This window comes from Crotalus tigris, unplaced genomic scaffold, assembly GCF_016545835.1.
Source record: "Crotalus tigris isolate CLP2741 ecotype Arizona unplaced genomic scaffold, ASM1654583v1 scf7180000024316.1084291, whole genome shotgun sequence".
NCBI classification, from domain to species: domain Eukaryota; kingdom Metazoa; phylum Chordata; class Lepidosauria; order Squamata; family Viperidae; genus Crotalus; species Crotalus tigris.
The window spans coordinates 812,081-826,836 of NW_024100488.1; the positions used below are offsets into that span (position 1 = coordinate 812,081).

Sequence of the window (14,756 nt, forward strand, 5' to 3'; positions counted from 1 at the left end):
TAAAATATTTTTTTTATAACCATTTACAAATATATATATATATATATATATATATATATATATATATATATATATATATATATATATATATATATGTATAGGGGTGTGTATTTTTGTATGTGTGTGCACGCTCATGTATGTATATATGGATATATACATATATGGATAAAAACCATATATATATATATATATATATATATATATATATATATATATATATATATATCGCCACCAGTTGGAAAAAGAAAGAAAAAAAGGAAGAGGAGGAGGGGGCCTCTCCGATGCCGCCACTGTACAAAACCCGTCAGAAAGTGAACGCGGCCGAAGCAACTGGCCACAACGACAATTTTATTCCATCTTGGACATTTCAAACTTTGTGGTCACTATCTCCTAAGGTGGAAAGAAGGAGAAAAGGAGAAATGAGTTTTGTGTGCTTTTCAGCCGGATGGCTCCTTCCCAAATTTCGGCTTCACCAGGGATCCTCCGTGCCTTTCCCCTTCTTTTGATCGCCTCCTTTAAAGGCTCTCTGGACGCCTTAAACTTGGCTGCTTTCAAATGGGTGGACTTCAGTTCCCAGAATCCCCCAGCCAGCCTGCTGGTGAACCAGGGGAGGGGCTACAGAAACTGAACAAATATCTAGATCAGTGTATCTCAACCTTGGCCATTTTAAGGCATGTGGACTTCAACTCCCAGAATTCCACAGCCAGCGTTGCTGGCTGTGGAATTCTGGGAGTTGAAGTCCACATGCCTTAAAATGGTCAAGGTTGAGAAACACTGATCTAGATACATTTGGATTTTGGGGGAAAAGGTGAAAAATGGCAGGTTTACCTCATCGGAGTCCAGCAACGGAGGCAACATGCTGGAAGAGAAAGAAGAGGGAATGTGGATTATAAATACACAAAGACGGCTGACAATAAAATTCTAAAAATTCTCAGTTTATGGCATGGGTTAACTCCGCTGGGTTGAACGCTGGAAGTACCGAACTTTGTGGAAGTTTTTCTTGCCGTGATCCGAAAAGAACCAAGAAAGACCCACCGAGATTCTTCTCAGCTTTTTGACTAAAAGGCAGGAATTGAAAGGTTTACGTAATAATCCCTGCAATCTTCTACTAAAAGCCTAGAACTGCTGGGAGCCCAGTGAACCAAACACAGGGAAAATAGACCCAAAAAAAAAGACTTACACATCAGCCATGGAAGAGGGAATGTTTTCTTCAACCCATTTCAAGTCTTCATCCTGCATCTGGAGGACAACGAGGGGGAAGAACTTAAGCCCATGATGGGGGGGGGGGGAGAAGAAGGAGGAAGAGAAGAAAGAAGAAAAGGAGAACGAGGAAGAAAAAAGGAGACAAGGAAGATTAAGAGAAGAAAGAGAAACTCCATCCAAGATTCTTACCACTCGGTTGCCTTTCAAAATCCCGTTCACCTCTGGCTTGCCCCCCCTCATCTTCATCCCTGGGCAAAAGAAAAGAGAATTAGCAAAGTAGAGAGACCAAAGCGGGGGGGGGGGGAGGACAAAGACACCCCCCTCCCCGATCCGACATACCAGCTCAATCTAGAACCGGCGCAGGTGCGCAATATTTTCCTTTGGCGGAGATGTCTCCCGCACGGAGATCCCAAGAGATCAGCTGGAATGCACCGGGGTGCAGTGTGTTGTGTGTGTGTGTGTGTGTGTGTGTGTGTGTGGCACACCCACAGGCGTGCAAGCGCACACCGACCACTCGAGCAAAGTCGGGCCAGGCCAGCCCGCCAGCAGGACCCGGACTGGGCTTCAAGAACCGGAGGCGGAGGTCCTGGGGCCGTGGAGCGGAAGAGACCCCCCCCCAGGCAAGGCTTACCGAAGACTTCATTGACCACCTGCTCGTCTTCCCCCTCCTCCTCCTGCTCGCTGCCCTCGTCCACCAGCGGCATGAAGGCGTATCTGTGGGGAGGGGCCGGGGCATCAGACGGGGCTGGGGGCTCCCCCGGTGGAGGCTCCCCCGTGGGAGACCTGCCCTCTCTCCCGGGCTTGAAGGAGACCCTCCATCTCCTCTGAAGAAGAAAGGTTTTCTCTCCTTGGGAGGAGCACGGAACACGGGAGCCCAGTGGGCAAGGGATAGAGACAGCTGCCCTGGGTTCGAGTCCCGGCACCTTTGATTATTGGCAGAGGGTCTCCACAGGAACATGATCACCAGCAGGAGGATGGAAAAGAGGAATCTCCAGAAAGCATCATCGATCCAGAGTTCCCGCCAGTCCTAAAAGAGAAAACAGGAAAGGTCACTGTGCAGGAAACCCAAGGTAGTCCTCGATTTACAACAGTCCCATTTAGTGACCGTTCGAAATTACAAGCTCACTAAAAAGGGATTTATGATCCCTTTCCACACTTACAACCGTCGCAGCCTCCCCACGGCCACCTCATCGAAATTCAGACGCTTGGCCACTGATTTGTATTTACGACGGTCGCAGTTTCCCAGGGTCACGTGACCCCCCCCTTTGGCGACCTTGCAACAAGCCAAGTCAATGGGGAAGAAGCCGCATTCGCTTAACAACCGGGTTACTAACTGATCAACTGCAGGGATTCGCTTAGCGACGAGGTGGCGAGGAAGATCGTAACATTAGCAACTCTGTCGCTTAGGCTCAGTTGTGGTTGTAAGTTGAGGACTACCTGTATAAAATTTCCTTCAGACCCTCCAAAACATGGGAGGAACGAAATTTCAATGATGCAAGGGTCAACTTGTAATTATTATTATTATTTATTTGTGGCTTTTAAAGCAGGGATCTTCAAACTTGGCCACTTTAAGACTTGTGGACTTCAACTCCCAGAATTCCTCAGCCAGCCCTGTGAAGACCCCTGCTTTAAAAGAAGGAAAAGAAGAAAAAAAAAGAATGGGGAGAGGAGGCAGCCTGCTTACTCACGGATTGGCAAGTGGCGAGATGGAAGGTCTTCGTGGTCCAGACGATGAAGATCAGGGAGGCTACAAAAAGAGAGAAAATACGTGTTGCGGCTGACTGCAGGAGGGCGGGAAGCTAAACGAAAGGCGCGGGAAGCATCTCCTGGAGGCAGCAGGACATCTTCGGAATTAAAATTCAATCAAGGGATTTAATATCCTGCTCCGAGCATTATGCTCCCGGCCTATCTGATGAATGCCGGAGGGTTTAAGATGAGAGCAAGGAGCTTTAAAAAATAAATTGGAGCAGATATAAGATGGCAGGGCGCTGTGAAAATCTAATTTTAAAGCTGAGAATGTCTGAAGGACGTAATTGCTGCGATCTCAGCCACGTCTGCTGCTGAACTGAAATACCAAGGAAGCAAAATTCAGTGATTTTCATCCAGCTTCATCGTCCGCCTGATTTTTGGCAAGGTAACCTTCTTTCCCCCCACCCAATTTATTTATTATTTATCTTATTTATTTGCACCCTCTTCTATTTTTACAAGTAATTCAAGGCGCTGAACGTATCCAATACATGTTCCTCCTTGTTTTCCTACAACAATAATTGTGTGAGGTGGGTTGGGCCAAGAGGGAAAGTCTGGCCCAACGTGGCCCAGTTGACTTTCATGCCCAAGACAGAACTAGAACTCACCGTCTCCTGGTGACTGCCCCAAAGTCAGCCAGCTGGCTTCTATACCTAAGGTGGGACTAGAACTCACCATCTTCTGGTGATTACCCAGAGTCACCCAGCCAGTTTTCATGCCAAAGGCAGGACTAGAAATCCCAGCCTCCTGGTGATTGTCCAAACTCACCAGCAGGCTTTCGTGCCTAAGGTGGGACTAGAATTCCCAGCCTCCTAGTGATCGGCCCAAAGTCACCCAGCCAGCATTGATTCGTTTGAGGCAGAACTAGAACTCACTGCCTCCTAGTTTCTAGTCTGGTGCCTTAACCACTAGACCAGGGGTAGGCCATCTTGGCTCTTTTATGATTCGGGGACTTCAACTCCCAGAATTCCTGAGCCAGCCGTGCTGAGGGGAAAGGGAGAGGTTTCCAAGCTGAGCCAGGCTGGCTCAGGAATTCTGGGAGTTGAAGTCCACGAGTCATGAGGGGGCCAAAGTTTCCCTCATGCTGGCTCAGGAATTCTGGGAGTTGAAGTACACAAGTCATGAAGGGGCCAAAGATTCCCTCATGCTGGCTCAGGAATTCTGGGAGTTGAAGTCCACAGGTCCTAAAAGAGCCAAAGTTGCCTACCCCTGGCCTAGACCAAACTGGTTTTTCAAAGCAAGTCCTGCCCCCACCCCCAGGAACTCCCCCCCCAACCTGAGCAACGAGAAGGCAGTGTGTCCCCCACCCCACCCCGCAAAGCAACCCCAGGCCCCATCTCACCTATGACGGCGAAGATGAGGGTGTTGGTGAAATGGCGGTAGAGAGAGAGCTTCACCAGGTTTCTTCGCAGCTTCAGCAGCTTCATGGTCTGCACCAGGCTGACCAGGATGTGCCAGGGGTCAAGGAGAACAGCATGGCGATGGAGTGGGAGTGAGTGGGAAAGGGGGAAGATGCTGAGACGGGGTCCCTGTCCAGAGAAGGGAAACCTGGGCGCTTCTCCAGAGAGGAGAACTTTGCAAGTTGGTGGTTCAAAACCAAACTGGCGTGGGGCCCACCCGGGAAGGTTTGCACCCAGAACTGGAAATGGGCAACCTTCACTGTTGTGACTCTGTGGCCCCCAAACCCTCTACAGCAGTGTTTCCCAAACTTGACAATTTTAAGGCATGAGGACTTCAACTCCCAGAATTCCACAGCCAGCAACGCTGGCTGTGGAATTCTGGGAATTGAAGTCCACATGCCTTAAAATTGTCACGTTTGGGAAACACTGCTCTACAGCAGAGTTAGGGAACTATGGTCCCTTTATGACCTGTGGACTTTTAACTCCCAGAATTCCTGAGCTAGCCACCATGGCATTCTGGGAGCTGAAGTCTTTGTGGCAGCCCCTCAGATACTGGAATCCTGCTATCATGTCTCCCCTAATTCTTATTTTCTTTAGACTACTAACCAAACCCAAATCCTGCAGCCGTTCTTCATGTTTTTGTCTCCAGGCCTTTAATCATCTCAGCTGCCCTTCTCTGCGCTTTTCCCAAAGCCTCAACATCTTTTTTGTACTGTGGGGACCAAAACTGGATGCCGTCGTCCAGGTGTGGCCTTACTAAGGCTTTACAAAGCGGTACTAACGCTTCACGTGATTTGGATTCCAGGCCTCTGTTTATGCAACTAAGCATTGTATTAGCTTTTTTGGCTGTTGCCGCACAAGGCTAGCTCATGTTTAAGGGATCGTTCACAAAGACTCCAAGCTCCATCAAGGGGTCAAGAGAACTCAACGAAGCCGTCCAACCCCCAGTCTGAAACCCCCTCAAGACGAGCAGAGCTTCCTATCACCTGGGCAGCCTCTTCTCTTTCGAAAGCCCACAGGTTGACCAACTGTTTGGGGAGGAGGAGGAGGAGGCAGGGCTGGGACCCACAGCCCCCCCACCTGACCCCCCCCGGCAGGCCGGGACCACAGAGGATATCCACCAGCAGAGAGCAGAGTCAAGCAGAGCAAGGGGAATGGCTGCTAGCAGCACCAAATCATCCTGAGCCTGGGATAAAACAAGAAAAAGGAGAGAAGGAGAAAAAAAACGTGACGGAGAGGAAGAACGAGGAGAGAAAGCAGCAGGGGACGACACAGGGTGGGGATGACCGGTCTGCAAAGGTCAGTGGGTTACGGGGAAAGGATCGGAAGACCAAGGGAGGAAAGAAAGAGTTAGATGGCGGCTTTCAAACCCACACATGAGATTTGAGCCTGCTTACAGTTAGTCCTCAACTTATAACCATGATGGTCGTAAAGCAGGTCAGTCACAGGACTGACTCAATGTTGCAACTTTTATGATGAACACAATGGACCATTTTGGCTGAAAATCAGAAGTAAAGGCTAGCTTAAAGCAAAACTGTCGTAAAATGGGAGTCACTTGACCCCATGGGATACTGCAAATGGACATAAAGTGAGGCCAGTTGCAGAGTGCCCAACAAGAGGTCACATGGCTATGCAACCCCACCCCCCCTGCTGTCGAAAATTCAAAACTGGGTTGTTAAGTAGCCTTGGGGAGCCCGGTTGTAACTTTCAACCGTCACTAAGCGATTGGTCGTTAAATTGAGGAGTCCCTGTAGTGCACACATTTGGGGAAAGACCCAGGTTTTAACCATGCAGGGGAGGCATCTGGAAAGCCCCAAATTCACGATCTTCCACTATCTAAAATGGGAAGGGGTTCTTTTCTTAGAAAACGAATAGCCGTGCAAATCGAAAATAGATCGGTCAGTTAACTCATCTAGGACCAGGGGTTTTTTTTGGTTTTTTTTTACTGACCAAGAAGTCACTTAATTTTGTGTGTGTGTGTGTGTGTGTGTGTGTGTGTGTGTGTGTGAGGGGCTAATTCTGTTGGAAAAACCAGATTCCTCTCCCCCCCTCCCGCTGGACACCCTGAAAGCAAGAAAGAGGAGCGGGGTGGCCATTTTGGGCAAAGGATATCCACCAGACGATACAGGAGTCCACAAAAGCAAGAAATATCTCACAGGAAAGGGTGACTATGTTAGCTTGTTCCTGGGGTGGGGGAACAATCAGAGGCTGAGAGAGCAGACCCTGGCCCACCCAGCTGCAAGACTCCCTCCCGGCCCACCCACCCACCTTGCCCCCGAGTCCCTCCCCTTACGGATTTCACCCGCAAAACGCCCTCGATGATGGAGAAGACCAGGTACATCAGCCCGACGCCAACCACGCGGTTCAGGAGGGCACCCAGCCGCGGCCTGCGAGAGAGAAGCCGAGGGCATCACAATGGGGGTCAAGATTTTGGAGCAGGGGGGAGCATTATTGTAGTTAGGTCTTAAGCCGAGGACCAGGAGACTGTAAATTCTAGTTCTGCCTCAGGCATGAAAGCCGGCTGGGTGACTTTGCGCCGACGACCAGGAGATTTTGAGTTCTAGTTCTACCCTAGGCATGAAAGCCTGCTATGTGACTTTGGGTCAATCACCAGGAGACTGGGAGTTCTAGTCCTGCCATAGGCAAGAGAGCCGGCTGGGTGACCAGGAGAGGGTGAGTTGTAGTCCTCCCTCAGGCATGAAAGCCAACTGGGCAACTTTGGGCTAGTCACCAGGTGATGGTGAATTCTAGTTCTGCCTTAGGCATGAAAGCCAGCTGGGCGACTTTGGGCCAGTCACTCTTTCAGCCCAACCCACCTCACAGGGTTGTTGTGGGGAAACGAGGAGGAGGAAGGAGTGTTAAGTATGTTCACTGCTTGATACGTTTATAAGAACAAGGCAGGATATAAACAAGGAAACGAATCCTGCCATTAAGCTGAACTCTGGCTGTTTATGACCAAAACAAACACAATCTCCCTTGTGTTGTGACAGGGGTTGTTGACCCTGGTTCATGTCATTCAACAAAAGTGAAAATAAACACAGGTTTTAAGGTCTCTGGGAAGATGACAAGTTTTAGAAGCTGCTTTTATTCTGCAGGACTCAAAGCGGGAGAGATCCTCTTCCTCTTCCCCCTTCAAACCACGAGCCTGCGAGGTGGGTCGGGCTGCAAAACAGCATTTAGCCCGAAGTCCCCCAGGCGGCTGTCGTGCCCTCCGTCCGTGCCCCGGGCATCCCTCCCTCGTGCCCTCCGTCCTCCTCACTTGACAATGCCGTATCCCAGGCTGGCGATAATGACGAGGACCCGGGCTAGCATCCGCTTCACCGCGCAGAGGACCTCCCCAAAAATCACGGCCCCTTGAACTGGAGAAAGGAGCAGAGCAGAGAGAGGAAGGGTGAACAGCCTGGAGGGGAGGAAACGGGCCCAACCTCGGCACAGAACAGAATCGAATAACAGAGTTGGAAGGGACCTTGTAGGTCATCTAGTCCAGCCCTCCGCCCAAGCAAGGGACCCGACACCATTTCTGACAGACGGAAGCCGATCCCCTGCTTATTCAAATGGCTGCTCCATGGAGGAAAAGGACCCAAATACCCATCCTCCCCAATCAACAACCATGCCCATCCTACTCTGAAGTGGCGAGGGAGACTGGACAGCCGGTAAACACTGTGCAAAGGGTGGACATTTTTCAATTAGCCCACACATTTTTTAAAAAAACTTATTTATATTTTGGAATATTTAACATTTTAATGTTTTGTACCTGGGAGTTGTAGTCTAGTCCCCCCAGAGGGTCCTGCACTGAGCAATAGGAAGAGCCATTAGATTGACCTCACTGCAGACCAGGGTCTCTACCCACCTGATTCTCCCTCGCTTTGGATGCTCTGGAATTCGGCGTAGAAGACGGCTTTCTCCAACATGCCCAGCAGGATGACGCCGCCGATCCAGAACTGGATGCGCAGAATATCTCGCCAGTAGCAGGCCAGCAGGCTCAGCCACAAGACACCGTAGAGCACATAGACGATGCACATCACCATGTAGAACTGGGGGAGAGAGGAGCCCCACCGAGGATGAAGGGAGCCGGCCCAGGAGGGCGAGCAAAGACTGGGGGAGGAGAGGATGCCCTCTGCTCATCCATCTCCCGAGCCATGAAACGGGGTCTTCAACTTACCACCTTGAGAGGCCACTCCGAGGCAGAGATGTATACGTATTCAGGATGTTTCATGTGAACGTCAACTACAAGGCAGAACAGGAGAAAGACACAGGTGAAAAAGTTCACAGAAGACCAGCAACTTCTGGAGAAGCAGCAGGAGGTGAGATGCCCCTGATGGAACTCCAATCCAACCTCGGATTGCCAGACTGTTGGGCATCTGACCGCTCTTCAAAACAGAGCAGCTGTATCTCAGCCCCCCCCGCATGGCCTCTGAAAGCTACCACTCCTTTCCCAGGACAAGGGTGATTCAAGAAAGCCTTGGATGCATTCTTGTCCTGTGGTCTCCTCAAAGTCTTGGGCAGGAGACCACGTGACCAAAAGGGATTGGGTGGGAGGGACAGAACCGTTGGAAAAGAAGCATCCTTGCCCCCAGTCACCCCAACTGAAGTCTCCTTTGAAGAGGATGTAATAGTCTTCTCTGCGTGTGAAGACAACTTAAATCAGAAGGTATTTTTTTGCTTGGTCCATCACAACTGGAGCCTTCACTCACTTGAGAGGTCCCAGTTGGGCGACGGGCTCGTGATGCTGAGGATGAAGACGTATGGGCCATCCTTCCAAGTTTCAGCAACTGTGACAGGCTAGACCAGAGACAAAAAATATATATATTTCAGGTAAATCGAGAAGCTGCTTGCAACACAGGATGGACCACCGTCTTCCCTACCCCCATTCAGAGCCAGGCGTAGGGAGCAGCAGCAGAGACAGCAGTTGGCCAGTTTCTCAGCAGGAAATGGGATCCATACCATCTTCCTCCATTTGTAGACCATCTCAATGGTCCTTCTGTAGATGTTGCGAAGGCTATGGAGCACCAGAGACCAACTTCCAACAGTAGACAGCCTCAGCATCTCTCCACCTCTGAAGATGACCTCTGCTCCAAAGCCTAGAACCACATCCTTAACCTTCTCTAACTTGGAGCTCTGGATCTGAAGCTTCCAGGATGCTCTTTGGCCAAGGAGTCTCAACCGGTGGTGCACCAGGAGACGGACCTTCTCCGCCACAGCCCCTGCCCTCTGGAACCTCCTCCCACCAGGGATCAGGAAGACCCCAACTCTGCTGCCCTCTCGGAAGTCTTTGAAGACCTGGTTGTATGCCTGGGCCTAGGGTCTTGGGTGTGTGTCTGTGTGAGGGTCCCGTTTCCTAGCTATGTTGACAGTAACCAATTATAATATCTCTTGGCTGCTAAATTTAATTTATTTGTAAAATTTACTGGCTGCCTAATTTACCTCAAGGTAACTTTGAGCGGCTTAACAATCATAAAAGATAAAAACCAGGTAAATTAAAAACGTAAGTAAGTTCATTCTTGGGTGCGGATTGGATTGGATCAGTGTTTCTCAACTTTGACAATTTTAAGGCATGTGGACTTCAACTCCCAGAATTCCACAGCCAGCAATGCTGGCTGTGGAATTCTGGGAGTTGAAGTCCACATGCCTTAAAATTGTCAAGGTTGAGAAACACTGGATTGGATTGCTCCTTTTTTGCTTTTATGACTGCTCGCCACTCAGAGTTACTGGTTGGAGATGGGCAGCTGTACAAGATGGACAGAGGGCGGGAGGGATTAATTCTGGAAGTTGCCATCAAGGCACATCTGGATGGTCTTCAGTTGGGAAAGGTTGAGCAGAGACTAAAGGCCCCGGGGGAATGGAGACCACCAACCTCTAACTTTATCTTGGTCCCGTTGACTTTCTTCTTGGGGTCTTCTGTCGGTTTCCCATCGGCCGAGGGAGACAGCTTTGCGTCCTTGGTCTCGCTGGGCTTCTGGGCTTCTGGATTTGGGGGGCTGGACCCCTTCTCCTTCTTGTCTGCCTTGTCTTCTGCTGCTTTGGGAGCCTCCCTCTTTCCCACAGCAGTCTGCAGAGAAAAGAGGGGAGCGGAGCGGAAGTCAGGAGAGCGAAGAAGGGGGGGACCCCCATGTCCCATCTATTGCAGAGCCTCTAAAGCGAAGATGTACAACCTTTTTTTTTGTTCTTTTAAATACAGGTGGTCCTCAACTTACAACAGTCCATTTAGTGACTGTTCAAGTTACAACAGAGCTGAAAGCAAAGTTGTGCCCCTCCCCATCAATTTCCTCTCCACCATTGCCAGAACCCCAAAGTGTCCCTATCGGTTACCTTTTGAATTGGCAGGTGCTTCAACTTTTTCGGATGTGGGAGTTCCTGGACACTCAACTGAAACAGAAAGGAGAAAAGACAGTTTTATTACTTGAGACCCTCCAACTAATGCTCCCCCTCCCCCCTCAACCTGGACTAAGTTATCAGCTCCCCACTTTGGGGTCCTGGGTGCTCTCTGAGCTTGGCGGTTTCCTTGCAGACATTTCATGACCCAACTAGGTGGTAGAAGGGAGAGGGGGGGTTTTGGCCTCTGTTTATATTCAGTTGTTTGCCCTGCCCGTGTTAGTGGGTGTGTTTTCCCTCTTGATTAGGGTGTTTTCTCCTTTATTGTTTGTCTGATGTTAATCCCTGCTTATCTAGATGTTGATTGGTGGAGCCTAACCAGTACTGTTGATGCCACCTAGTTGGGTTATGAAACGTCTGCAGAAAAACCATCACAAAGCACCTCACAGTCCTCCTCCTCTTCCTCCCCTCCTCCCTTCCAGCACTGATGATGTTATCTAGTTCGGTAGTGAAATGTCTGGAAGAAAACTTCCAAGCTCAGAGAGCACCGAGGACCCCACAGTTCAACCCTGAGCTATAAATATTCTCTTCTCTCAGGAGCCCCCCACTTTCACCCACAATGAGGACACCCTCACTTTAAGGCCACCCCTGGAGAGTCCTGCAGGCTGGATCCGTACCTTGTGAAACTGACCGCATTTAACCAAGGTGGAGTTCCAGATGTACTGGCCATCTCCAGGGATGCTGGCCTCAATGTCAGGATTCCTCAAGTAGGTCAAAGCTTCATTATCCTGAAAGAAGAAAGAAAAAAAAAAACAGAGGGGAAATTACTAAGAGCCCACCCACTCAAAAACCTCAACCCATCCACCTTCTCTGAAGTGGGCCCAGATAGCAAGCCCTGAGGAGGGGGCTTCCTTCCAGCCCAGCCCCTGGGGTGGGGGGATTTCCAGCCCTCCCCACCCCGTCCCCCCAAATCCACCCTGAGAAGATCAGCAGCTCACAGTTATATAAATTTCATGGTGGCAGCGGGAATTGCGGAGGTACCAGGTCACGTTCAGGAGCCCATCCCAGTCTTTGCAGACTTCATTAGGAACTGTCAGTATAAATATATATATATATATATATACACACACACACACACACACACACACACATAAATCCTGCAACCCCCAGCTAGTGCAAATTTCAAATTAATTATCCGGCTTGCAGGAGGTTCAGCACGTACATTTGAGGATAATCCAAGTCCCTTTAAACATCGTCTTGGAGAAGACAAACAGCTTCTCTCCCTGGTTCTGCAAGACAAGAACAGCACAAAGGGTTGGCCACCTCACAAAAGGGCTTGAGTTCAAATCCATCCCGTTCCTAAGATCCATCTAGATTACCACGGAATAACTTTCTTTCTCAGGATATACTCAGAGATTTCCTCTGGACAAAGAAACTTTCAGTGGAAATGATGTAAGGCAGACTAAACCCAGAAATTCTTCTCACTGCCGGTCTGCCTTACCGGCTGATAGCCAACGCCTATTATTTTATTCACTGAACTTTTATTTTAACTTGCTGTAGTTGAGATTCCTGGCAGGTTACAATCTGAACAATAAAAATGTCCGGTTGCAGAGGCGTGTTAAAAAGGTCATCAAGCCAAGAGTTCTTATATCGGATTCATGCAGCCGGCTAAGCTATCATGGTTAACAGTGAGCGGGGGAGTCAGTCCCTTGGCTGGCTGGGTCTTCTGATTTGAATGTTGGTGGTTGGAAAAAGCAGCGAGGGGCTTTCATTAGCCACAGACGGTGCTTTTTCCTGTTCAAGATTGCAAGTTATTTCTCACCAACCAAGAGAAAGTAGGGCAAACGGTTCCCACACTGGTTTGACCACATTAAGGTAAAAAGAGGAAATAAATGCAAATAACTTTTCCCAATGGCAACAGATGAGTGCAGAATAGCAGAGTTGGAAGGGACCTTTGGAGGTCTTCTAGTCCAACCCCCTGCTTGAGCAGGAGACCCAGTTGTTAAGTTATTGCCATTTACCACCTTTCCAGCCGGCTTCCGACAAGCAAGGTCAATAGGGGAAGCCAGATTCGCTTAACCATCATATGATTCACTTAATAACAGCATTGATTTGCTTAACAACTGTGGCAAAAATAGGTCATAAAATTAGGCGCAACTCCCTTACCCACCACCTTGTTTAGCAACTGAAACTATTGTGGTCGTACGTCGAGGACCACCTGTGTGCCCACCCCCATTCATAAAAAAAAAGTTGTCTGTCGCCTCTGTGAAAGCAATTACTATGGGAGGCTGCTGGGATCTTTGGCGGGGGGGGGGAGCGTGGGTGAGGGGTAACGATCCAACATTGGCAGAGAGAGGGACCCCAGCCCGTTGAGGGGGGGCAAGGAGAGGACGCAGACCCCCCCAGGGCAGCTCCTTGGAAGGCCGGCCAGAGGTCCTCCCGGCTGTCCACCTCGACCAGGCGGCCCCTTTGAAGGCAGGGGGCACCCCGAGGCCATCTAGCCTAGCTGGGGTGGACCTGATGGGAGAGAAGCGAGCCGGGCCCCCCTCGGGCCGCCCGGCCACACCACCCTGCCCAGTCTCCCGATCCAGGCGCCGTGCAGGATGTGGGGGCGGCGGAGGCTGCGGGGTCTCCCGGGATCCCCCCGACGCCCCCTCCCCTCCCGGTGACGCCACAGGTCGCGCCAGGCCCCGCCCCCGCGCTCACCCCGCCGGCTGTCCGCCTCCACCGGCCCGGCTCCGACGCAGCCCCGCCGGCCGGCCCAGGACCCAGCGCCGCCCCGGCCACCAGCAGCAGCAGCAGCGGCAGCCCCGGCGGGAGCCGCCACCTCCTCGCGCCGCAGCCCGCCGCCGCCATCCTCTTCCGGCCTGCGCGTCACGTGGCCCGGGGGGCGGGGCGAGGGCGGGCGCGGCGAAGGCCCGGGGGGCGGGGCGAAGGAGGTCACGCCTCCTCAGGGCGGCCCGAGCCTCGGCTGAGCCCGCGTTGCTCGGCTTGAAGAGGGCTGGACTGCAACTCCCAGAATTCCACCCCTCTTCAAGTTCCTTAGCGTGCTGGCTGGGGCATTCTGGGAGTTAAGAGTCCATCTCTCTTCAAGTTACCCAGTTTGAGAAGCCCTGGGCTAAGCAGCTATCTCCGCTTTTGCGGTGCTCTGCACCTGCTCAGGAGCACCCTGGCTTGAATTGCAACGCTTCTGCCCGGGCAGTGGTCACCTTCGTTGCCCCATGGTGGGTGCGCCCTAATTGCCCTGGCCGCCCACTGACGGGCTTGGCTGCAAAGGGGCAGCGATGTGTGGAGCCTTCTTTGTGCCCGACGGCTGGTGCAAAGCGAAGCTGCGGCCTCCATTGTGATGGGGTCTGGAGCCTCAAACGTGCCAGACGGGCTCTTTGTGGCCCCCATAAAATTGGACGCACATTTTGAACTCAGCTCTGGCCCACTTTGCTTCCCTAAGCGTAGCTGGGCTAACCTGATGTCAGGGCCCCCGAATGCTCGCTAGTTTTTTCACTCGGTATTTCAGACAGTCCTCCATTCACAATGGTTCATTTAGTGACCTTTCAAAGTTACAACGGCCCTGAAAAAAGTGACTTAAGACTGCTTTTCACACTCTGTGAAAAAGCGCTGTAGCATTCCTCGTGGTCACGTGATCCAAATTTAGAGGCTTGACTCCTATTTATGACAGACGCAGTGTCTAAAAGTTGGGTGACCTGCTTTTGTGACCTGCAAAGTCAACGGGGGAATCCAGATTCACTTAACCATGTTACCGACTTAACAAATGCAACCATTCCCTTAACAACGGTGGCAAGAAAAGTCCTAAAATTGGGGCAAACGCTTAACAAATTTTTCACTTAGCAACGTCAGTTTTGGGCTGAGTTGTGGTCATAACTTGAGGACTACCTGCCTCACCGCTTCGAGCCCACCAGCGCTGGACCCTGGATGAGGGATTAACGGGGTAATTAATTATGTAATTAAAGAAATGCGTCAAGCAAGCACCTGGTCCTGCTCGTTTGCGGTCTGTTCCGCAGCGCCGCTTTGCAATCCGTCTCGGGCCGAGTCTAGGTCGGGCATAGCCCCCCCGCAATGATGCCCGGGATAGTCGGG

General features: G+C 50.9%; 1 protein-coding gene across 2 annotated transcripts; it reads right to left on the reverse strand.

Annotated features, from left to right (window-relative positions):
• Positions 1–312: 312 nt before the first annotated feature.
• LOC120299866 (transmembrane protein 87A-like) lies at positions 313–13,552 on the reverse strand. 2 transcript variants are annotated; one of them, XM_039325135.1, is made up of 20 exons: positions 13,368–13,552; positions 11,884–11,950; positions 11,660–11,751; positions 11,339–11,449; positions 10,659–10,715; positions 10,204–10,398; positions 9,044–9,131; positions 8,512–8,576; positions 8,200–8,383; positions 7,609–7,708; positions 6,643–6,736; positions 5,467–5,535; positions 4,292–4,400; positions 2,892–2,950; positions 2,127–2,230; positions 1,835–1,917; positions 1,393–1,451; positions 1,181–1,239; positions 829–859; positions 313–390 (listed from the first exon to the last, which is right to left on the reverse strand). In XM_039325135.1, exons 1-20 carry the CDS (start codon positions 13,515–13,517, stop codon positions 349–351), a joined length of 1,818 nt encoding a protein of 605 aa, XP_039181069.1. In that variant the 5' UTR covers positions 13,518–13,552; the 3' UTR covers positions 313–348. The 2 variants fall into 2 exon arrangements, with proteins under 2 accessions (XP_039181069.1, XP_039181068.1); XM_039325134.1 differs by lacking the exon at positions 5,467–5,535 and adding an exon at positions 6,462–6,533.
• Between the last annotated feature and the right edge of the window lie 1,204 nt (positions 13,553–14,756).

Bases quoted from the DNA above. Each gene is read 5' to 3' on its own strand.
- LOC120299866 (XM_039325134.1), bottom strand. From the start codon at position 13,517: ATGGCGGCGGCGGGCTGCGGCGCGAGGAGGTGGCGGCTCCCGCCGGGG. The intron at 7,709-8,199 runs GTGGGTAGAGAC...TCCTTTCTCCAG, and splicing joins CCAAAGCGAGGGAGAATCAG to TTCAAGGGGCCGTGATTTTT. The intron at 2,231-2,891 runs GTGAGTAAGCAG...TTTCTCTTTTAG, and splicing joins ATCTCGCCACTTGCCAATCC to GACTGGCGGGAACTCTGGAT.